General features: G+C 38.9%; 1 protein-coding gene across 3 annotated transcripts in view; it reads left to right on the forward strand.

Annotated features, from left to right (window-relative positions):
- Lhfpl3 (LHFPL tetraspan subfamily member 3) overlaps nt 1-25,698 on the forward strand; it is a 516,547-nt gene that overhangs the window by 314,515 nt on the left and 176,334 nt on the right. For all 3 annotated transcript variants that reach the window (XM_028778135.1, XM_028778136.1, XM_028778134.1), the window contains exon 3: nt 9,803-10,039. In XM_028778135.1, the coding sequence (XP_028633968.1) occupies nt 9,803-10,039 (237 nt within the window). The remainder of the gene's footprint in view (nt 1-9,802; nt 10,040-25,698) is intronic.

The raw sequence follows: 25,698 nt of genomic DNA on the forward strand, positions 1-25,698 counted from the left end.
GAAATCCGCCTGCCACTGCCTCCCAAGTGCTGGGATTAAAGGTGTGCACCACCAAAGTCTGGCAAAGTACTATTTTTAATTATTATTATTTTTACTTGTTTTTTTGTTTTTCGAGACAGGGTTACCCTGTGTAGCCCTGGCTGTCCTGGAACTCACAACTCACTATGTAGACCAGGCTGGCCTGGAACTCAGAAATTAAACAGGCATTTTCACTCCATGTGTTTTTATTAATAATTCCACATTCAAGATTTCAAAGAATTTGGATCCATATACATAGATCAAAATGGTCTTTAAATTGTTTTTACATTTTAGAGTCTAAATTTTAATATATGTGACTTTTCCCAGTGTTGGGGATTGAATCATATGCCTTGTTCATGACAGACAAGTGTTCATGATAGACAAGCCATACCCATATCCCTATATATGGCTATTTAACCCTCAAGACCTAAATGGATTTGAACTAATATCATACAATTAAGCATCCTTCCCTTTGTCTGGCATCCCTATCCTGTAAAGTCTTTCTCCACTAACTGTAGAGCTTGTATCTGCAGATGTGAGTGAATGTCGGATACTTTACGAAAACGTCCAGGTTCTCACAGCACCATGAGTGTATTGTGGGTCCCTTTATCCAGGAAAACTGGGGCTAAGTGACTGGACAGGGTATAATAGCTTTTCTTATCACTAACTCTTATCTTTTGACAGTCTAGGTCTTGTTTATATTTTCTCTTAACCAGTTAAGCCATTATGTCTTTCATATTTTGGCCCCAAGTTAAATAACCATAAAAAATAATATTGTATTTAAAGCCATAAACTTCCAGGATACAGTTTTTCTCTCAGCTTAGTATTTCATGTCCTATGTCATCAAGTGACTCTATTTTCCAGAAGTAAACTGAGCTATAACAGTAAACCTTTCTCCTGAGCTATAAATATTCTTGCTCAAAAATGGCTGGCCATGAGCTGATGCAGAAGCTGTGAGATGAGTCGTCTATCTTCTTTAGCAGGTGTTCAGAGTGACAGTCCCAGTGTGAAAGTTTGCCCTCCATGGCCCCAGAAGCCTCTGCTGGCTTCCATTTTCCCAGGTACTGTCTGCCAGAATAATTGATAGAGTTAAGTGAATGCTGGTCCCTCTTTTCACCATGTTCCTCTCGAGTGCCTCAGCAATAGGAGGCAATTTATCTTGCTTTTGTGCAGTGGTGCATAGGTTTCTTTAAAGGGAGAAGTTAGGTTTCTCCTTCTGTTCAGAAATAGACAGTTCTCAGGTCCACAGCATTCAAAGTCTTAGTGGGACAGTTAGACCAGTCTCATAAGCAGGCTCAAGAAAGTCTCCTTTGGTCACATTTTCCATGTTCCTTTCCTTTGGAGACAGAGCCTACTGCAAAGGCTTGTGGATTCTTCTAAGGATGTTTCCTCCATGGAGACTACATTCAGCTCTCTAACAAGAAAAATCTCACTGTCATTAGTGGCTCCTGGGAACCAATCGTGAACTATTTCAGAAAAACTCACTGTGGGATCATCGGCCTTGACTCAGGACACCCTTGTAGAAAGTGATCACTTGTTAGCCACTTGGAACACGCTTTAAGTGGACATCAATTGAAACACCCTTACAAGGATACCATTGTTACATATTCTAGATTAGAAGGCCCGATGGCAGCATACAGCATGGCTGTATGCTACCTTTGCCTGCCTACCTCCAACCAGTGAGCTTCCATTTCTCCTGAGCATTCAAGAATGGTCTCTAATATATGCCGAGTAAAACTGTTGCCAAAATGAAAGGATACTTAGCTGAAAGGAAGCTAGGCATTCTAATAACGAAGCCGTTTTTTGATAACTTACCAATTAGAATTTATTCTCCACTATCCTTTGTGGTCAGGACATAATGTGTGGGTTAATCAGATATTCTGAACCCTTGTTTACTGTAGTGGTGACACTGTATCTTAGGGCTGATTGGTTAATGAATAGTTAATAAATACCCAAGAAGAGCACTATTTCTTCTGTTACCAACTAAGGGATCCAGCAGGCACTTCCTACTTAGGACTGAGAAGAGTTGTTTGTATCTACTGGCTATACAAATCATGTAGATTAGGAAAGTCTGGCTAATAGAATACCAGAAATTTATTTATTGCAGCACTCGAGAGCTGATTCAAAGAAGCTAACAGAGTTTCATCTATTTTTGTGACTTAAATTAAGTATAGTAAAATTGGAGGACTTTCTCCTTTCTAAACTAAAATAGTTAAATAGAAGGAGGAAAGGAAAAATATATGTCTTGATAACGCATTAGTGGGGGAGCTTTCATTATATGAGAGCCATCTTAAATTTTAAAAATTTTAAATGCATTTGCGGTATTTTTAATACTACTTTACAACAATTTACTTTAAAATAGATAACCTAAAAAATACCAAAAAATTATGTTGACAAATAGGGAACCAGTGTGTATGTATATCACAGTGTTCTGCGGGGTGTATGCCACAGGGCCACAGCCTGTATGACACAGGGTGTCTTTGCCAGGTAAACCTAAACATTTTTCTAGAGGAGTCCAAAAACATGACCCTCCTGGTCAGTTTTTTATAAATTTTCTAAATCCCAACTCCTCTACATCATTGAAAATAAAAATCTCAGAACTTCTGCAACCACAGATTTACAGCAAAGTGTCCATTGCACAAAGAATAGTTACACAGTTTCCCCTGTTTGCTCTTCTTCACTGAGAGCTTAACATAGGGAGTCGTGCACCTTAAATACAGAAAATCCTGGATTTCTACTCCGGTTCTCTGGAGGTTGTGGTTTTCCATCTCTGCTCTTTTTTGACAGTTGCAAGTTGTAACTCAGGATGTGCAGAAATACAAACTTAAAAGATAGTTGAGTCCACTCTTAAGGCAAGAAGAGCTTGAAGAAAGAAAATGTCTTTGCTGATGTCGACATCCGGCAAACCTCTGATCTAGTGAGCTGCACGCTCTGCTGACACTTAGGTGCCACCCCCAAACCTCCGATCTTGCGGGCTGTCCTTTGCGGCTGTGCTCTCCTCCAACACTTATTTTTGTATTTGTGTTAACTCAAGTCTTGAAAGGCGACCTAACTTTGAAATTGTTGAAGTACACCTCAGTATCTCTCAGTGGGGATCCCTACTAGCCCCACATTCTACATATCCTAATGTGTCCGGGGTCCAGCTGCAGTTCCTCATTTTCAGATTTGGGAGCACTGGCTTTCCCTATGGAGTCAATCAAGGTGGAGAGCCTGGAAACCTCTTCTAGGCTTAGCTGGGCCCAATGTGTTTCTCTTTGTGATAGTAGCTACTCTGAAGCAACAGGAAATTGATTGTATTAGCAAATGATGTGGATTTAATTGATCTTTTAAAAAAAAATCCCTTACTGTGCTGTGATTGGTAAACAAAGAGGCCTGGCTGATCTCCCTGCATTCTGTCTGGAGAAATGAAGTACAGAAGCCTTCAAATGACCATTTGTTTTAGACCTGTGCGAGACGTGCTCATTGTTTTGAGCTGTGTCAGATGTTAGGAAACCCACTGGAGCTACTGTATTTAAAAGAAAAGGGTATTTCTAAGTGGTCAGTTTGCTTTTCTCTAATTTCCATACATGAGTGTACTTCGTTTATGTCATTCCCCTTTCCTCTCCCCCAACTTCTCCCATGCCCCAACTCACTCTCAAATTCAAGACCCTTTCTGTTTTGAATTACATTGCTGTGTGTGTGTGTGTGTGTGTGTGTGTGTGTGTGTGTGTGTGTGTGTGTGTATTATAACCTCCCAAGTAGTCCTTTGGTGTTACTCTTATGCACATCTGTGTCTTAGTTAGGGTTTCTACTGCTGTGATAAAACACCTTCACCAAAAAGCAGGTTGGAGATAAAAAGATTTATTTCCCCTTACAACTCTCAAGTCAGACTTCATCCTTGAGGGAAGTCAGAGCCAGGACTCACTTATCTGCGAGTATAAGTGTAAACATTTAGACTGTAATCAGAAATTCTATTGGTTTAGGAAAATAGCAGTAATTGGATGTCCTCTCAGGTATATGACCTCTCCAGCCATCTGGCTAGACAGTACCAGGAACAAAGCCACTCTCACTGAGCTGGCCTTCAGTCCAATTAAACAACTATCAGTTGCCCCAAGATAGAAGCAGCACTATTGCTGCACTATAGGTCCATCAGGTCAGCGGTGGTGGCTCACGGGCTTTACATCTAAGTGGGACTGTTGATGGCTTCCCTCCCTTGACAGCTTTCAGAGCACCTTTGATACTGTGAGAGCCAGGCTTCCAGGTCAGTTCCAGCTCAAGTATTCCAAATCCTGGAATCTAGGTGTCTTCAGCAGCAAGATCTTTACCTTCAAGTTCTGGGAGATAATTTAGGCAATTACAGTCTCTCAGATACCCTGATCAACAACGCAAAGGGTGGTTCCACATGTATGGCACTAGAGGTTTTGGTAAATAAATTATGACTGTTGCAGAGGGATTATTATCATTCTGTGTGGTGTAACTCCATTTAATATCTCTCTCTCCCTCTTTCATAAATATATATATGTATATGAATGTATACATATGTATACATACATATATTCATACACATACACAAACACACATGAATACATATATGTGTGTGTTTTTGTGTATGTATATGAATATACACATGTATACTATGTATGCACTTAAGTAAGCTTATAAAAAATGTTTTATAAACACATAGAATCTTTCCTATGACCTTGTAAAATATCCTTATTTTTATTTATCTCTGCTTCCCTCCACTCCATTTGTTAAAGTTTCCCTCCTCTGTTTTTCCCATTTATAGCACCCGTGTCCAACTACCCCCAACTAGAACATGTACACACACACATGCACGCACACGCACATACATGCACACATCCTCTTCTATGTTCCTGGTTTCTTTGGTTACACAGATTATATAATCGAATAGAAGAATTCAGTTGGGCACTAGGATCCACAAATAAGAGAGACCATGAGGCATTTGTTTTTTGTGATCTGAATTACGTCACTCAATACAATGTTTTCCAATTCCATCCATTTACCTGCAAGTTTTATGGTTTTATTTTTCTTCACAGATGAATAGGTTCCACTGTGTATGTGAACCACATTTCCATGAGCTGTACTACTACTTGACATGTCCCTTAAGGACTGCACGGCCTACTGCAGAGCTCCTGACCCAGTCATGTTCAGTGCTGCTCTAATCACAATGGCTAGGATGTGGGAAAACTCCCCACCAGCCTGGAAGCACATAGGAAGGAATCCATGGCCTCACCTGATGAATGTATAGATTTTAAATACTTTTAAAATATTAAGGCAATTTAGAAGTTTGTCAGATATAGTTTCGACTCCAAGATCTTCTGCATTTCCAAAATAAAATTAATTTGTTCATGGATTTTTTTCATGGATTTTTTAAAACATGAATAATCTGCACTAGATAATGCATGCTGTGAAAACATTTTATTTTTTTGTTGGTTTTTTTTTTTTGGTCTTTTTTTTTTCTATTCCAGAGAACTAGCTGCCTCTAACAATGGCTAATATCTTTATTTTTTTATTGGACATTTCATTTACATTTAACATATTATCCCCTTACCCCATTTCCCATGCTCAGGATCCCCCTATATCATCTCCCCTCCTCCTCCTTCCATGAGGATGTGCTCCCACCCACCTCCCACTCCCACCTCCCCATCCTCAAATTCCCCCCATACTCAGTGTCCAGCCTTCATGAGACGAAGGATCTCCCTCCCACCTATGCCCGACAAGGCCATCCTCCCCTACATATACAGCTGGAGTCACAGGTCCCTCTCTATGTGCTACCAGGCTGGTGCTTTAGACCCTGGGAGCTCTGGTTGGTTGGCATTGTAGCTCTCCCTATGGGCTGCAAACCCTTCCAGCTCCTTCAGCTCCTTCTCTCTAACTCCTCCATTGGGAACCCCTTGATCAGTTCAATGGTTAGCTGTGAGCATCCACCTCTGGATATGTCAGACTCTGGCAGACCTCTAAGGAGACAGGTATATCAGGCTCCTGTCAGCATGCACTTCCTGACATCCACATCAATGTCTACCTTTGAAGACTGCACATGTGATAGATACCCAGGTGCAATGGTCCCCAGATGGCCCCTCCTTCAGTTTCTGTCCCACTCTTTGTCTCCATATTTGCTCCCTTGAGTATTTTGTTACTCCTTCTAAGAAGGACCGAAGTACTCACACTTGGTCTTCCTTCTTCATGAGCGTCATGTGGTCTGTGAGTTGAGTCTTGGGTATTGTGAAAGTTTCTGTACGGCAAAGGACACTGCCAATAGGACAAAATGTCAACCAACAGATTGGGAAAAGATCTTTACCATTCCCACATCAAATAGAGGGCTAATATCCAATATATATAAAGAACTCAAGAAATTAGACTCCAGACAATCAAATAACCCTATTAAAAATGGGGTACAGAGCTAAACAAAGAATTCTCAACTGAGGAAACTCAAATGGCCAAGAAGGACCTAAAGAAATGTTCAACATCCTTAGTCATCAGGGAAATGCAAATTAAAACAACCCTGAGATTCCATCTTACTTCAGTCAGAATGGTTAAGATCAAAAACTCAGGTGATAGCAGATGCTGGTGAGGATGTGGAAAAAGAGGAACACTCCTCCATTATTGGTGGGATTGTAAGCTGATACAACCACTATGGAAATCAGTCTGGCAGTTCATCAAAAAATTGAACATAGCATTACCTGAGGACCCAGCTATACCACTCCTGGGCATATACCCAAAAGATGCTCCAACATACAACAGGGACACATGCTTCACTATGTTCATAGCAGCCTTATTTATAATAGCCAGAAGCTGTAAAGAACCCAGATGTCTTTCAACAGAGGAAAGGACACAGAAAATGTGGTACATTTACACAATGGAGTATTACTCAGCTATTAAAAACAATGAGTTTATGAAATTCTTAGGCAAATGGATAGAACTTGAAAATATCATCCTGAGTGAGGTAACTCAATCACAAAAGAACACACATGGTATGCACTCACTGATAATTGGATAATAGCCCAGAAGCTCGCAATACCCAAGAAAACATTTTCAATTCACCAACTCATTGCATTTAAATCCACCCCAAGTAGAGTAATCTGTTGTCTGTTGAACATGGCGAAAAGACTCAACTAAACAGGGCTCACAAGCCTCACAGAGATGGAAGCAACAATCACAAAACTGGCTCTGAATGCCACCTAATCTGAAACTCTCTTAACTATGTTTGTGCCATTGACTAATGATACTAACTGCCGCTAACTACATTTTAGAGTTTAGGATCCAAATATTATAATCAGTTATTTACTCTTCCATTTTCTTACTCAAATGTATTTTGATGCTTGTTTTGTTCAAAATGTTGTTTTACATTTTATGAATATAACAAATATAAATATATAAAAATGTAACAGATGTTATATTCTGTGAATATAACTAATGACCACAGTTTCTTTCCTCAGAAAGCTTAGTCTCCTGAGACAATATTTGTAAATAAATAACTTTAACAACACAAAGAAGTCACAAAGGCTCTAAGCTAAGTATAAACAACAGCTATAAGGGCTCATCTAAGGGCCATGTGCTAAGTGAAAAAGAATTTGGAACCAGTTATGGTAATGCCAGTAATCAAAGCATTTCACAGGATGGGGCAGAGAGGATCATGAGTCAAAACCAGCCTGGATTACATACCCAGATTATATCAAAAGGAAAGAAAAGCATCATGGGGATATGATGATTCAGTTAGAAAAATCCTTGCTGCACAAGCATAAGAGCATGAGATTGGATTCCCAGAATGAGCCAGTGTGTGGAACTCCAGTGCTGAATCCCTGAAACTCACTGCTAGCTAGCCTAGCTGAATCAATGGGATTCAGATTCAGTGAGAAACCTTGTCTCAAAAATAAAGGTAGACCAAAACCAAGGCCAGTCACTAGAGAGGCTTCATCCAGCAACTGATGGGACCAGATCCAGAGACCCACAGCTAAACACTAGGCAGATCTTTTGGGACCCCAGAGAAAATGAAGAAGAGGACTGTAGGAGCCAGAGATGTTGAGGACATCAGGAGAACATGGCTCACAAAATCAACTAAGCAGGGCTCACAGAGGCTCATCGAGGCTCACAGAGACTGAAGCGACATTCACAAAAACTGTGTGGGTCTGAACTAGGTCCTCTATATCTATGTTATGTTGTGTTGCTTGGTGTCCTTCTGCGACTCCAGTTGAGATGTCTCTGACTTTTTGCCTATCCTTGCGACCCTTTTCCTCTTACTGGGTTGCTTCATCCCATCTTGATATGAGGGTTTGTGCCTAGTCTTATTGTAATTTGCTATGCCATGCTTGGTTGATATCGCTGGAGGCCTGCTATTTTCTGAAGGAAAACAGAGGAGCCATGGATCTAGGGGATGTGGGGGCAGTACTGGGGGTGGACTGGTTCCACATCCTTTTTCCCTGGGAGAGGGGAGGAGACAGATTGGAGTAAGGGGAAACTGCAGTGGATATATATGAGAGAACAATACACTTTTAAAAATAAAATAAGGATAGAGAGCAACTAAAGAAAGACACTCAACACTGACCTCTGACCTGCACATGAGCATGCACATATGTGTGCACGCACACACACACACAAACACAACACAACACACATGGGGGACTACTCACATGCAGTAGTTGGAATAGAGAAAACAATTCTTTTCCTAACTCTCTTAATTTCCATTGAAGCTCTGCACTGCCACACTGTGCTACACTGGTTTGTAGCCATTTTGTTGTTGTTCTTATTGTTGCTGCTGCTGTTGTTTAATACAGCTGACTAAACATATCTGAACAAGAATAACACCAATAGACGTGCTAACATGTTTGGAGAACTGCTCAGAAGGCCTCAACCCTACACAGAAAACTACAGGCAGCTAAGGAAAGCTGAGAGTAAGGGAAATAGTTTCCTCTAGGGAAGAGCACAGCAGTTGGTTATCCAGTCCCAAATAGTCAGCCCTGAAATTAAATGTGTGTGTGTGTGTGCGTGTATATCCACACACATTTGTGTGTGTGTGTGTGTGTATGTGTGTGTGTGTAGCATTATGTATACTAAGAAGGTTATATTTATGTATTTAGGAATATGTATATTATGAATATTAATATTTAGAAATACAAATATTACAGAAAGAGATAGATAGATAACATAACTAATTAAAAAAAAGTAAATCAAGAATTTGAGTGAGAGCAGAAGGGTATATGAAATGTAGGGTTTGGAAGAATGAAAGAGAAGGTATATATATATATATATATATATATATATATATATATATATACATATATATATATGACTGACTGGCATACTAAGTGTCAGTGTGTGCCACACATGGTCTAGACATTGGAGGTAGGAACACAATGTTATTTTTCCAATGACTCAAAGTCAATATACACTCTGGTATTTTCCATGTTTCCTAATCCTTCATCTGGCTGCTGTCATTGCTCTTCAAAGCCAGCATTGACTTGTCATCCTGCAGTGTGATGTTTCCTTCTGGCCTATTTGCAATGGAAGCCTTCCTGCAAATGTGCACAAAATTCAATTTCTCAATATTTTCTCACAGCTAAATCTACCTTAACTTATCTCAGATGAGTGGGCTCACTCTAAAGCAGAGTCTCGGAGTTTCTCTGCTGCAGAGTTCAGGGTTTGCTTGCCGGGTAGAGGGGCGGTGAACAGGAAACAGAAATGAGGTTTGCTGCTCTCAAAGTCAAGAATTTGAAACGTCTGACAAACATTAGAAACTTTTTTTTTAATAAAATGCATAACCTTTTTCCTTTTGTCTTCTCTCTTTAAGCGGCCTGCCTTGTCCTTGGCTGTATGATTTTCCCTGATGGCTGGGATTCAGACGAAGTGAAACGGATGTGCGGAGAGAAGACAGACAAATACACTCTTGGGGCTTGCTCGGTCCGCTGGGCGTACATCCTGGCTATCATCGGAATCTTGGATGCCCTGATCCTCTCGTTTCTAGCGTTTGTGCTTGGGAACCGACAAGACAGCTTAATGGCAGAGGAACTGAAGGCAGAAAACAAAGGTAAGATTACTCAAGGAGCGCTTACTGGATGACTCAAGCACAAAAAAATAAACCAAAACAGAATAAAGCAGCCGCCCTCTCACTCTTGCACCGCAAGTCCTTTCTCCTGCATTGGCGTGTGCATGTCTGTCATTGTTCTTGATTCTAAGACTTCTCCACAGACTCAAGATGTTTGCAAGACTAAAGCATAGCATTACAATTTCCTGTCTTTCTGAGCCGGGGCTAAGTCCATTGTGACTGTTTAAGTATTTTTTTCCTTCTCTAATGTCTTAACTGTCAGGAGTTAATGACTAAGAGGTAACATTGTGGGAGGGGTGTCTATTGGATTGAATGGAATGTGCTTTCTCTCTGTGGATACAGCGATTTTTCCAAAGTAAAATAGATGCCTGTGAATCATCACAACCACGTTGCTGATTCAAAACTCTCCTGGGAAGGGGGAATTCCCACCCCAAGAATCTTTGGAGATTATAGTAGCACCCCAGTTGGCTGGATTTTTCAATGTGTTATCTGGGTAACCAACTCCTCAGATTTCCTTTCAAAAGGAAATTGTCTACTGAAATACAAGGAAACTTCAAGAATGAACAGGACATTGACTGGTGATTAATATCTAAGTATATTAGAGTAGGTGACTAAGAGTTATTTTGTCATTATTCAAGGTGAATCTTGTAATTCTTCTTCCACACTCCTAAACCTATTCTGTAGGGTTGAATTTTAATGCCAAGAATTTGTTATAGCCTTAGATGTGTGTAATGCATTTAATACTTATAGGGTTGGAAATTTCTTGGTGGTGGTGGTGGTGGTGGTTGATTTTTGAGATAGTGTCTTCCTCTGTAACTCAGATATCAACCTCACACTCTTAAGCTTCCTTTCCTGACACAGCCTCCTGAGTCCTCAAACTGCAGGCATTACCCACCATGTCATCTTCAGTCTTTATGCTTTGAGTTACATTATTGCCTTCAGCTGAAGGGCTCCTCCTAGCTTTTTGCTCCTAAGGAGCTAAATCCATCCTTGAACTATAAAATTTCAATACTACTTCAGGTAGGTGCTAATTTGAAGCACCCCTTAGTATTTTTAAACAGGCCTCTAATGTAAATGTATATATTTAAATATATAACATATATTTATCTAACATAAATGTGTGTGTGTGTGTGTGTGTGTGTGTGTACATAATCCTGAATGTTAACATCTCATGTGATGGTCACATAGCAAGCTTCGCAGGTCATTGTCCATTCTTGTAAAGCAGGAACATAAGAAGGCAAATGGAGTAGCCAAGAGGACAGCAGATACCCAGGAACTTTCACTTCCTGTCTTGTAGGCACAGCATGCATTAGTTTAGTTAATCCCATAAAGAATGTTCTAAGCACAAAAATAACTTTCACAGGGAGTGCTGCTAAAACTTCCAAAACACAAACTGCCTTTCCCTCAGGGTTGACCTTTCTAGATTTAAAAAACACTCAATATAAAGATAACAGTTATAGTTTTGTTTGTGCTACAGATTTAGTACTTTTGTGCCTTCATTAATCTATTTGTATAAATTTAATTATTTTTTCAAAACCTTGCAAATAAATAAAAACATTACATACCCAAATTAGCCAGATCCAAAGTCTATATAACTTACTGAACTCATATACAGTTAGAATTAGCACTCCAGAAGCTGTGAAGCTTTGAATTTAATTTTACATTTTTAGTATTGAATATATGTTATGTATTTTTTTACCACTTAAAAAAATCCATGACAAAATTAGGACTAGAAAAAATAACTTTATATTCTCTTTCATACCTTATATCCACTGCCTGTCTTTTGTATTTCCTCATCCTCTTATATTTAGCTTGCCTTATACCTTTTGTTTCATATCTACGTATATTAGCCAGGCACTCATTCATTAAATGCTCAGTTTGGAGCTCTTGTCTGTCTCTGTGGTCTCTTGGAAATACTCTGTTTTCTGTCTTCTTCCCTTCATATTAAATGGTAAGTATTGCTCAAATTTGCCTAATTACCTTTCGGAAGGAATAAGTTGCAGACTACTTTGCTTTGCACATATGCGGATCCTTTGTAACCTCTGTGATGGCCAGTGATGGGACAGAATTTTACTTGTTCCCTTTAATGTTCAAAGTTACACTGAAAACTGACTTCTCAGATCTTCTTTGACCACATGTACAAGAGAATTCAGAAAAATACAGTTAAAGTTAGTAGCAGGTCATCTGCTGCAGATCAGAGTAAGCCAAGGAAGACCAGAAAGCATCAGACTGTGTGGTGAAACATTTCAGCTTCCCAATCCAAACTCCTTAATCTGAGACGGAAAAGATAAAGACAGCTTTGCTATGCACACTTGCCAGGCCCTTGTGCACTAGAGTCTCTATAAATCAGGTCAAGATGTCTAAGCTTTGTATGAAATTTAGCCAAACCTACATATTTCTAAGAAACGCCCCAAGATTTACTGTTGCTGTACAAAGCAGACTTTGTTGTTTGGTATTATTTAATAATTTGTTCAAGGTTGAAACTTCTGAACTTAGATAATCTGAAACCAATCAGTGATTCTACATGTGATATGCATGAGCCTACTTTGCAATTATGAAGCTGATTACATATTAATAGGTGTCCTTACAATTGCATGGATGTGTTAGTATCACTGTTGAGTAATTAAAATATTTTCCAGTATTAATTTTTACTAATAAATCTATCAAAATGTCTTTTGGGAAACAAACGTTTGTTTTGGTTCCATGGAAATCCATTGATAAGGTGACAATGTAGTCCTGGCTCAGAATTTTAGGAGAATTTACCCCAGGATGTTTTCTGGTGCTAAGAATCCAGGTGGAACCATACGTGAAGTCATGGCTCAAGAGAAAAGAATTTATGCATTCCTGTATTAACATCACCGCACATTGTAATGTCTATAGTCTAACAGCTTTATAGGCCTACCAGTCATATTAACATGCATTGTAGAATTAGCAGGTGCATAACAAGGAACAAGATATGATCACGACATAAGACAGACCACTAAGGACCATATCTACCACACATCCCTGCTTTATGTGGGAGAGCCATCATATAAATCCAGGTTTTCTATGTATCATTATGTCAAGGATATTGCTTAGATCTGTGAATCCCTCTTAGCAGCCACCCTAAAACAAAATCACTGCTACATCACCTGAAGAAGCTATCAGGGAAAGGAATTTGGTTTAATTATTGGCCATATTCTACTCATGGGATCTCAAGAAAAAGTGGAATGCGAGATGCTATTGAATCATAAATCAATCTTCACAAAGATGTGATTCCATGAGAAAACAAGGAGAGGTATGTAACTAAAAGTCCCCAGTGCAGCCAGCTCTAGCTGTCTCCCAAGAAACAGTTCCAGAGTATTTGCCCCAGGCCCACTTCAGCTCATCGTCCAGTATTTCTTGAGGTTCTTCTTTTCCAAGAGCACAAACATCACGTGAAAGATACCACCTGGAACAGATTGTAAATTGTGGAATGAGGAAAAAAATAACCAGAAAGAAAGCAGAGGTGTGTTTCTATTCCCTCAGCCAAACAAAAGTAGCCACCTTTCTGCATCTCTGCTTTAGCCTAAAATCAAGAGCAGCATCTGTTCTACAGAAAATCACAACTTGGATGATCCAAGTGTTCTCACAGAGGTTCTGCAACAGAGCTCAGAAAAGTGACAGGACAGCTTTTAATGAGAGAAAAAAAGAATGTTCCACTGAAAAACAAAGAAAAGTAAAAAATTGTTTAAATCTAGTGAAACTTGTACCAGATTTGGCCTATTTAGGTCAAATAATGATAATAATAATAATAATAATAATAATAATCAGCCCCTCCTCCTCCCTGCTCTGACCTGGAGGACATAGGCCTGCAGGCTGTGTGGTCCCTGGCACAAGGATAACAGCGCTAGGCAGGTGTTTCTTCTTTTTGGAGTGTAACAGCATGCTTTCTAAATGAGCCAACAGCAGTCATCGTTTAACCTTGATGTGCTGTTTAATTGCATATTTTAACACACTGAACTGTGAAGTCAATTTAATTATGTAAAATTAAAGTTTCACCCAGATAAAAAGGATTTGAAATGAAAGCTTTAATTTCAATTTTTTTCATTAACTGTGAAAGGATAAATAATTACATTTTTCAGAGCTCCTGTGCCACAAATATTTCTTTCCTTGTCAGACACCCTTATAAAAGAGGTCTGTTTCTACATATGTGTGGTCACTTAACAGATGATTGGGTCCTCTCATGAGTAGCTTTAAAGTCACTTTGTCTTTAAGCACTTAAACAGCAAATGAGGAAACTTGATCCAGACGTGACTCAAGCTACTGTTTATTAAGTGGTTTAAGTACTTTTTAATGCTGTAATAAAGGAGAAGAATAAATTTACCTTACTTACCTAATTGAGAAATCCCTTTCGAATTTTGACTTCGGATATTTTGACTTCACAGCCATGCTGTGCCCAAACTATGAGTGGCAATGTGGTATGATGTAGAACCTGCACATGGCTTCAGGTTGCCTAGCAGTGGTACTACTCCTGACACTAGCTGTGACCAGCACCTTAATAACTCCACAATTAGCCCTCCTAGTCTGTAAAATGCGGAGCTTAAACAAATAGCGTCTGAGAACTTGGAGGTCTGAGGGTGGTAAGGGTTCTTACCGTCACAGCCATGAGCACATTACTTTCTGGAGTTTGTTGACATGCAAGAGTATCTAGAAAAAGGAAAATTCAGAGGTATTGTAGGCTGGGGCTCTGGGATACCTTGAGTCTTCTTTTCTCCCTCTAGAGTGTGCTCTTCCCTGTGTTCCACTCACCACTGGCCTTCTTATTCATACCCCTCAAGAGCAGAGTGAGTCAGAGTTAACAGACTGTGGTACATGACAGATGTACCTCCATGCCTAGATTCTGACACTATGTGGTAAGCATGTGGGCACCAGAATAGTGACTTGAGTATCAAGACAGATACTTTGTCTCTGATCTCAGTGCCAGCAGATACCTTTGGTCCAGTTCCTGAGCATCTCAGCGCCTCAGCTTCATCTCATTAAAAGAACAACAGCAGTACCCAGTCTACCTCTTACATTAACTAAAAGAGTTCAACCAAAACTTGAGGGTAGCGTCATTTATCAACAACTGGGTTGGCATAAGCTTTAGTATGACTGAACATTTGCCATCTGAAATTTGATATGATCTTCAAAATAACAGAGTGACATAGTTATCATCACCCTAGCTCTTCATAGCCCAAACTGCAGTAGAAGGAGGTTAAAGACATTGTCTAAATATTCACAGCTAGGAAAGAATAGGTTTGACTCATTTAACTCACAATTTCAAGTCTTGTCTTTGGTCCAGCATCATGTAATCCATTCATAAACGATACATGTGTTTTCAGCTTAGCTAGTCAGCCCTGTACAAGCAGTGAAGTTTAGTCTTGTTTCCATTTGGTTGCTTTTAGAAAAATTTATATAATCAAAAGTTCAATACACTTGAGGATAACATAAAATCCATGCTGCTACTTAGCTATAAAATTTTATTTAAAACCTAGTGGCGTAAGATCAGGGCGCCCAGGAGAAAAGCATCTTCACTGGCTTAAACTAAAACTTAAAAGAGGTCACAGTGAAGTGCCTGTTTCCTGGTGGAAGCAACAGTCCTTGTTGCCTTCAAAGAATCCTAGAATGGACCTGAATAAAACTACATACATCCTGGTCCTTTTTCAGAGGGGCTAAACTATGCAAGATACTAAGGCAGAGATGAGAGGTCCTTGTAGGGCCAGCTGTCTTGCACCCCACTACATCTGATTGTCCTCCATGTCAGGTGTTTGTACCATTTGGGTTTCACCCTCAGCCATTTCACAGACACTTGTGAAGACCCCTCCCAACCTCCTCCCTGCTGTATTCCACAGTTCAGTTTGAACACTTACCTTGTTTGTTTCGAATCTTGAAGCTCTGACTTGATTGGGTTCCTGTGGATGACCTTACCTAATTCCCCTACCTCTGGTCCTTCCAGTGCAGACTACTTTGCTGGTTCCCCCATCTTCCACTCTCACTGAGGTATCTGTTGCTACACTTACTTCCTGCTGACCTCATTTGGCACCATAGCGTTTAAGGCACATCTGTATCCTTAAGACTCCAGGGTTAACTCCTCTACACTCTTCTCCAATGAAGTTTGATCTCACACATCCAATTGCTATTTAAATGTATGATTATCTTTTCACATCTAACATTTCCATAACTGAGTTCCTTATACATCCAACAGAACCTCCTCTCCTTATCTCAGCTTAGAGCACTCTGATCCTTCCAAAAGCTCAGACCAGAACTTTGAACCATCCCACTTCCTCCTCTCACGACTTAAGCCTAATGATAAAAAACAAAACAAACAAATCCTACAGCTATAGTTGTAGGAAAATAAATGTAAAATAAAGTCTTCCTCAAACTTTACTGCCATGCCTGCTGCTACCCTGGTCCATACGCTATCATTCTAGCTCCCTAGAAACCCTGTCCTCTTGCAGTCTAACCTCAGAGCATCTAGTGGTGCCCTGGTTGCAGTGTCTCTTAACAGCAATAAAGCCCTAATTATGACAGCAGACACTATCCATTCAAAAGTTATATGTCAAAGTCATTCATATACTGTGGTTTGCCCTAAGAAAGAGTTTCCTCTATGACCACTACTCAGTCTCCAGTTGTAGAATTTTGCTGTCTGTTTTCCCAATTAGCTGACTCCCAGCTTAGGAATCTAAGGGCAAATCCAGAGTTGACTGAGTGATTGACCCAAGCAATGCCATTAACAACTCTGCTTCCAAAGAAAAAATAATTTTCATTCCATGAAAATTCATTTCAGTGATATTTTTGATCCTTGAGATGAGGCCTACAAAACCAAGACTCTCTCAGAGAATATCAAACCAGTTGAAATAAAGGAAGGAACTCTGAGGTTTGTTGTTTTTAGTAGAGGAGGAGAGCAGAAAAGAGAGGGGAGAGAGATCTTTCAGTTGAGCTAAAGCTTATCACTTCCCCCTTCACCTCTTTTCTTCTCCCCTTTGGGAATGTAGTGTCAACGTCTGGAAACAGTGAACCCGATGGACATTTATGAAACAATAAATATGAAATATGGCTTATATATATCTAAGTTACTCATCTGTTGTCTGTCCTCCTTTCTTTTGTAAGGCAAGACGATCCATGCAGCTAAATTGGTGAAATTTAGCATTTGAACCATATTAGTGATCAGTTTTCTCTTTCTAAATTTTCTGCTTCAATTTTAACATGTGACATAAATCCATTCATGAGATAGGTGCTTTTATTTGGGCAAACAATTCTAGTCTTATTTTATTTTATTTATTGCTTTTGAGACCAGCTTTTGCTGTGCATCTCAGGTGGCCGGAACTTATGATCTTCCTGCTTCAGTCTGAGTGGGCTTATGAGCATGCATGAGCACCCCCAGATCTAGTCTTTCAATAAAAGCAATCTTGAAGCGTCTACCGTCATTACAACAGTTAAAGGTTTTTTTCTATAATAAATTACAATATGTTAGTTTAGTTTTTTGCTGCTTGATCTTGCTTCCCTGCTAGCTTCTCTTATCCTTCCTGCAGTCTCTGGATTTTTCCTTATGTATCCTGTACAGCAATGAACATACTTGAAAGAAAACATGAGTCTTCATGAGTATAATTCTAGTCAAATCTCCTGGAGCCTCGGCTTCTTTACTCAATTTTATTTCATGTATATAAAAGCTCTGTTAGAAAAACAGATCTCTCCATTTCTATATATTCATTGGCTCCATAATGAGGTCAAAGCACACATACAATCTTGTTCACTCATTCCATTTGCCTCTGCAAAGGAGACACACAGATGTTCTTCTCATCCTGAACAGAGACAAATAAAAAGGGCTACAGCAAACAAATCCTAAGAGTACTAGCAGCAATGTGCTGTCTCTGGGAATCCTCCCCTAAATCTTCCCCCACTTGAAAATAAACCTGAAGGTTCCATGTCTTACACTTTGGGATCTTGAAGTCAACCAAGACACTGTGTCTTTTTTCATGTTATATCTAATGTTCACATTCCTACTCGTAGAAGTGCTAAACAAATTTTAGCATTTGTCACTTAATAAATTTACTTTTAAAACTTTAAGGAAATTGTTAATGTTTCCACTTAACGTCTTTTTTATACAAGAAGCAGTTTGTCTCTTTGATAATTGCAGAGGAAATAAACTCAACTGTAAATTGCCTAGTTATTATATTGCATGTGTTTTTAAGAGACTCATTGTTCATTTGCCCAGAATACCTTTTTCCATCCTTTTACAATAAGGTGGTGCTTACTGTTGATGGTTTGGTGTTTGTTTGGTTTTTTTTTTTTTTGGTATCAGAAAAGGATATATCCTGTTTCTAATCCACTCTGCTAATCTGTGTCTTTTTCTTGGTGGATTAATAAAATGTTATTTTTTTTAAAAGACACTGTTAGATGGATGATAGATTAGAACATTATACAACTACTCTTCCACTTTAGGTAAGTCATCTTACTTCTCGGGCTTTTATTTTAAAAGCCACAAAAATTCACATTGGATTGTTTAATGAAAGGGTCAAAGAATGGCATTCAACTGGACCCCACCAAACATGTCCTATATGAAGAATTCATGCCATGTCTATTGATAAGCCCTGGGGGGTTCAAAACTGAGTTGGGCAAGGTTTGTTCTAAGACTCCGTGATGAGAGCATTTAGTGCTGTGGGTACTAAGCTGTGTTTCTGGAATCCAGTCTTGTTCTGTCATTCAGAGCTTCATAAAGGCATCTTGTTGGGCCATCTCCGTGTAAAAGGAGTGAATGCCCTTTAATGACAGCTGATGTGTACCAGCATCAGTGAAAAAAATACAGTATAATAAGCAGAAATTCCTTCCCAATGACAATTGGACATAGAAGTATTCATCCTCTGGGATATTTTTGAAAACTCAGCCTGTAGAAAAACATCAGTCAGACTATCAATATCACACAAAGCAAAAGAGGAACAATGATAAATAACTAGGAACTGTGAAAGACATTGTGCAACAGAAACAAGTAAATCAGCAGGGGCATAGGGAGTCTTTACTTGAAGCATTAATTTCACAGTAGACTACTTAACATTTTATCTCCATAAACTTCACTGAAGAAAGTCCCTTGTAACTACCAACAGGATGACTTTTTGACCACTCCTTTGAAGAAAGCCCACAGCATACAGGCAGGTGTTTTGTCCAGGCACTGTAGTGGCCTTTTATTCCTGCTTCACTGTACCAACAAAAGGCCTAAGATTCTCTGGACTGTAAGCACAGCTTGGCCTGAACTGATACCATCTTCCTGGCTTACCTGAACCTTGGGCAATGTGCCTACAATAATCAAGAAGTGAAGGGTGAAAGCCAGCAACTCCTATGAGATAAGTCTGCAAAGAACTGTATTGTCAGCATCCATAAAGGCAAAAGTGACAAAACTGTCAGGAGACAGGGGAGGCAGAATTCACCCAAGGCCAGAAGGAAGAGCAGCTGTGGTGTGCATGTCAGCACCCACAACATCTGTTCTGACAGAGCAGCTAGACAGATGGCTTCCTGGAGAGACAACAAATGGAAAAGGCCACAGCCAGGATCACTAAAACCAGGCTCTACCCTGCAGCCTTGAAAAGACAGGGGAGAGTCTTCTCCAAGGAAGGTCTAACATAACTATCGTTTGTACAAAAGAAGGAGGCAACTACCGAAGTTCCACAAGCAAACTCCATCTTCTAGCCTGACATCTCTTCACCTATTTTCCTACAGGCTGATGTTTTCCTAGAGGCTGGCCTTTGCTATCAGTATATAACACTTCAGAGAATCTCTGTCAGTAAGAGAGATACAGTTTATAGTGTCCCCAGACTTTAGTGAATTGGACACTAAAGCACACTGTGTGTGTTGATCCCTAATAACAGATAAAGCTATCTTCTCCCCCTTTCAGCAAAGTGCCCTAAAAGCATGAGCAGAGTGTTTTGGGCAAAGTTGGTAGATTTTAAACACCTTTCAGATGTATCATGATGAATTCAACACTCTTCTCACTTCTGTTGGGAACAAAGTTAAAGGTATGTTGATGACAAATGTACTGTAAAAAAATATTTAATAAATCCCAGCACGGGTCTTTGACCATTTATGTTCCTGAATGAAAGACGCATACAGCCTTGTATTTTTAAATATGCCTTAGGAAGCACAATAGCTGGGCAGCTGTCTACCCCCTATGAGGTTAGAATCTATCAATAACTTCAAGTTACTACTTACTAATTTCTATGTTTCATCTGGGCTGCTCTCATCTCCAATCAGTCAGCCATCTGAGCCACATTCTCTTGGCCCTAGCCTATGGAGGCTCTCCTTTCTCCTCTCCTGCATGTTCTCTATGCCGTGGTGGCTTCTTCTCTCTCCTCATAGTCCCAAGCCTGGGAAACCTAAACCCCACCTATGTCTCTTCTCCCAAGCTATAGGCTGCTGGCATCTTTATTTGTCAATCAGAATTAACTGATGGCAGAGTACCTCAGTGTCTTATATGCGACTCTCTCATATTTGGGGCCAACAGTTTTGGAGGACCCAAATTAGTAGGACAACCCACTACATTCCCCCCTTTTGTTCAATTAAAAAGACTCTTTTCTCTCAGATATAAATTGAACAAAATTATAACAACTATGCACATTATAAAGTATGATATACGCTGATAGCGTTCAGTTCATTATATTTGGCAATTTAGATAAAGTATTCTTTCATCTATCCTAACTTAAAGAGTTTACAATTCAGTACGTCAACCATGTTTGATTTCAACTTGCATTACCATCTGGAAAACAGCCTTTCATCTTCAGTGCTAAACAACTTAAGTTTAAATGTGAGAAGGAGTCAAATATTACTTGAATATGTAGGAAGCACAAAGGCACAGCATCCAAAACTTACACAATTAACAGAGACAGCTGACTTCCCGGACAGTCCCCAATATTTCTTATAATGTTGTAGTATCTATCTTCAGCATTCTGGCCCAGAACATCTGTCGGATCTTAAGTGAAGAAAGAAGTTTGAAGGACTAATTTACCCTGTCTTGGCAGATCTTAGCAGTCAACTATGCTATGTCCATTTGTCCTTTTGGACAGCATTTCTGTCTGCAGATGAAATTAGGGCATATCTTTCCCAGTGCCAGGCTTGCCACAATTGAAATAACTCCATATGGAGGTACTGATGCTCACTATCTTCTTTAAAGTGGAATGGGATACTGTCAGGAGCAGATCTGTCTCATAATCAAAAGATCTTTTAATAATAAAATGATTTTAAATGCCATGTTCTGTGGGTCTCTGACACTCTGACACTTTGAAGACAATCTATATATAGCATAACCGAATTGATTATTTTTAGCCATTCACTATTTGAATAACCTTGAAAGTACTTCATTATAATTAACCAAATTAGAATCTAAGAGACCATGAGTTTCCCTATCTGACTATTATCTTGCTTTACTTAATTATCCTAAACAGTTTGTAATGGCAACTATTAAAAGGACTGGGTCTGAGCCTTATATTTTTAAATGAATTCCATAGGTACAATGCGTATCTAAGAGTAAAAAACTTAATTTTAAATTTTGTATCAATATACAAATATTTGTACCAATGAAAACCTTAAACCTGTATCAATATGTAAATTCTGTATCAATGTAAGAAAATATAACTTCAATTCCGCATCAAAATATAAGGATTTCTGCCACAGAACTCAAACCATGTCACTATTTTGGTGAATTGAATGACAGTCAACAAGGAGAACACTTGTTCCCTGATGGAAATGTGACTTCTCACAATGTTACAATGTTACTTATTTTCAATCCAGCTGAGAATTCCTTTGCAGTACAGCCAGACAGATGAGAAACAAGGACATGTCTTTAAAAATGACTAAAGATATGTCCTTCAGAAGTAGTAGAAGAGAGAGATTCTTCCCAGGCAGAAGCAGCAATAAAGACAGAATTCAGGGGCACAATTGCTTTAGTTCATCCACAGGACAATAAAAATTTAGTGTCAGCTTGTCTAGTCATCTCTATATTTTGGGTCAAAACAAATCTCTATTTTTTCACCATAAATATGTCATATAAAAGCTATATAAAACAACTATAAGTAATAAAAGTTTTGTTAGAAGTTAAAATAAATCCTGGGAGATTCTACCTCTTCAAAATCTATTTCTCTTTGGCTGTCTTTTGGGATATAATCTAACATAATTCTTCTCTCACTAGCTAGTCCACTCAATAGCACCTCAGTAGTCACAGCAAGCCATGTGATCATCATTATTATGATTAAGATAATAATTTTCATGTAGTAGATATTACATTTCTATATATATAACATTTATCACGGATACTTATTTTATAGTACAAATTCTACCTGGGCATTCTTGGAACCCCAGAACTCTTCAGTCAGAAACAAGTGGATTGAAAGCTCAAGGCCAGCCTAAGTCAATGGCAAGACCCCATTTTCAAAAGGAAATTGCTTCAATCATTCATTCTGAGGGATAGCTCTGAAATCTGTTATAATTAATGAACTTTATTTCTGACAGAATGTTTAGTTTTATAGCAGAGCTAAACAGGAACTTGAAGAGATCCCACATGTTTCCTTCCCTACCATTCTCACTAGCGGTGGACATCAGTGTGGTCCAGTGTTAGAATTGAAGAAGACCCAATGTCAACTCAAGCGAGGCATGTTTAAGCAAGACTCTATGTTATGCATTCCATGGGTTGATTTTTTGTTTCTTTGTTGTTGTGTGGTTTGGGGTGAGTATTTTTAGGAAGGGAATGAGATAAAGTCTCTCTATAGCCTAGGTTGGCCTTGATAGGGTATGAGCATACTCTACCACTCTCAGTCTACTATATAGCTTTGACAAATGGTATCTTCAGTTTCACCCAACACATTTAACATGTGTGAGACAATTTATTTGAGGACCTCACTTTAAACAAAAATGCTGTATGTTGTATATAAATCCTATTAACACTATGATTATAAAGATGCTGAAGCCAATTACTGGGAGCAGGCCAGAGTTAGTTCCTCCTTAGAAATACTCTAGCAATCTTCAATTTGTAAATGGGATCTGTTCCAAATTCCACTTCTAAATTGATGTTTGGGAAGTCAGAGCACATATTTTTCCTAGAAACAATTGGCATAGACAAAAGTAGAGTCCTTGTGCCTTGTTGAAACCTTATCAAGGATTGTACGGGATCTCTTGAGTTTCTCACATACAATATCATAGAAATAAGACTACTTAACCAATCACATTCAAAAATGAGACATTAAACTTGTACAAAAATTTACAGATAAAATTTTTACAAAAAGTTTGTAGATAAAAATATAAAAGCCACACATAACCCACACACAAAAAAAAAAACATTAATAATTAGGGGCAGGGAAATCTTTTCAACCAAACTTCCAAGGTACAAACAGTAAGGAAAACATGATGGCATTGAATCACATCAAAATAGGGTCCGTATCATGAAAAACAATAAAGACTTGCTATTGAATTAGAAGCTAACTAGAATTTTTCAAACTGATGAGTACTAGTAATAAGCAAGAAATTTCTCCAAATCAATAAGAAGGAAAAAGCTCATTTATGAATTACAAAATAAGCAGATTATGAAGAAGAAACTAAAAAATCAGTACCTGGAGTAAATTGTCCTGAAGCATTCATTATTTCAGAAATACAAATTAGAGCAGCAACGAGTCGTCAGCTCACACCTGCTAGGCTGGCAGAGTCTAAACAGGATGATAGGAGGGTTTTGCTTTCTCAGAGTGCTAGCAGAGTGCAGGCTATGGGCTGTAGTCCAGTCCAACTGATAACAGTCCCTTTTCCCTACCATTTCTACTTCCAAGCTTATATCTAGAAATCTCTCTTTCAAGCCATAGCAGACTATGTATGTGGTTGTTCAGGGTAGCATTGTTTGTAGTGAGTAGTTGCAAGAAATCTAGACATTCATTGAGGAGAGAGGATAAAGACTTCAAGGAGATTGTAGACCATGTAGTACCATGTAGCTGTTAAAGCACAAAAAAAATTAAATAAGCGTATAGCAACATCAAAGGATGTAGAGGACAAAATGTTTGGCAGGAGGAGTAAAACTTCAGAGAGAAGGTTAAAAGACATAATCAAAAAAAACCACTCAGCTTGGTACTTAATCTAAAATACCATCCAATAAATGTTAGGAATAACTAAGCTAGAGTCCTAGCTTCATTGTACAGGTCACTGATGGAAACATTAAAAAAAATGAAGACCAGGAAGTGGGGGCTGAAGGTCTTATTATCAGCCTAATGTTGTTTATACTAGTATGGACAGGTACAGTCTGGCACATAGAAAATATGAATACAATGCTGTCAGTTTCTACTGAAGGAACACCTATTCATACCTTCCATTTCCTTCAGAAAAAAAAATTCTCTGTTTCAGGATAAGGACATTTTAAATAGTCCAAAATATGGACTCAGATAATATTATAAACAACTCACTTTTACCATTCAGAGAAACTCATTCATACAAAAGTCATTCGTGGCTTAAACACCAACTCCAGATTGTGATGAATTTTTTCCTCTGGTGTGTATACAATATATTTTTTTCTGCTGCTAAGGTTTAATTTAAATGTTGCTTTTAATTTCTAAAAATGTAGCAGTATTATACCAAAATGCTGTTATTCAAGTAAAAAGAAAAGAGAGCCAGGAGCCAGGAGCTCTCTAAGACAAAAGTCAGTAACGTCATCACCACACTACACAAAGGGGCTGACATCTAGTTCATTTTTTATCCAGACTAGAACAGGGCTGGTCTCTTTCTGGTCAGTTCCCACTATATCTAGCATTAGCAGGTACCCTATGTTTACTACAATTCAACTAACTGGGAACTTTCGGTACCAACCCTTCCCCACCATAAATTAGATAGGTAGATAGATAGATAGATAGATAGATAGATAGATAGATAGATGATGGATGGATGGACGGACGGATGGACGATGGACGGATGGATGGATGGATGGACAGAAGGACGGATGGATGGAGCACAGGAGTGATAAATGATTTCTCATGAACTGTTCCTGGCATGTCGTCATCTTTACCATCTGGCCCATTGCTCGTGTAACAAACTGCTTCTCACAGTGTAGCATCACCCAAGAAAGCCATGAAACACATTCCTGTGATCAGTCCTGCATGCACACACAGAGGAGCTTGTTTCTGTTATTAAAATGCTCCTGAGTCTCCTGTAAGAGTTGAGCTTGTAAAATAAGACTAAATATTTAAAACACAGAGTTCCTGTGATTCTAAAACCTTTTTAAAGATCACAGCAGATCTCTGTTGTCTTGAATAATTGAAGAAGTGCAAATAAGAAATTGTCATTTGAAACATCTCAACTCAGGTAATTCCTGAGTTTCTCTCTGTAATGTATTTGATTGACAGATGATTTGCACAGCCAATCTGAAGAGCTATCAAGTCTCTGGAGTGTGCCTGAAGGAAAGCATCACAGAAGGACAGATAGTGCAGAATAGACACAAGTTTGTCAGTCAGTGAGCACTATTAAGAGCAGACATTTTTAACAGCCTCAGTTACCAAAGGTTAGCTCTGTTCTACATTTGTTTCACCCCCGACCCTGTGATTTGTTGTTCTTCCAAGATATTTTATCATTCTGTGGCCTAATGTTTCTCTCTCTCTCTCTCTCTCTCTCTCTCTCTCTCTCTCTCTCTCTCT

Source organism: Grammomys surdaster, unplaced genomic scaffold (assembly GCF_004785775.1).
Source record: "Grammomys surdaster isolate TR1022 unplaced genomic scaffold, NIH_TR_1.0 325, whole genome shotgun sequence".
NCBI classification, from domain to species: Eukaryota; Metazoa; Chordata; class Mammalia; order Rodentia; family Muridae; genus Grammomys; species Grammomys surdaster.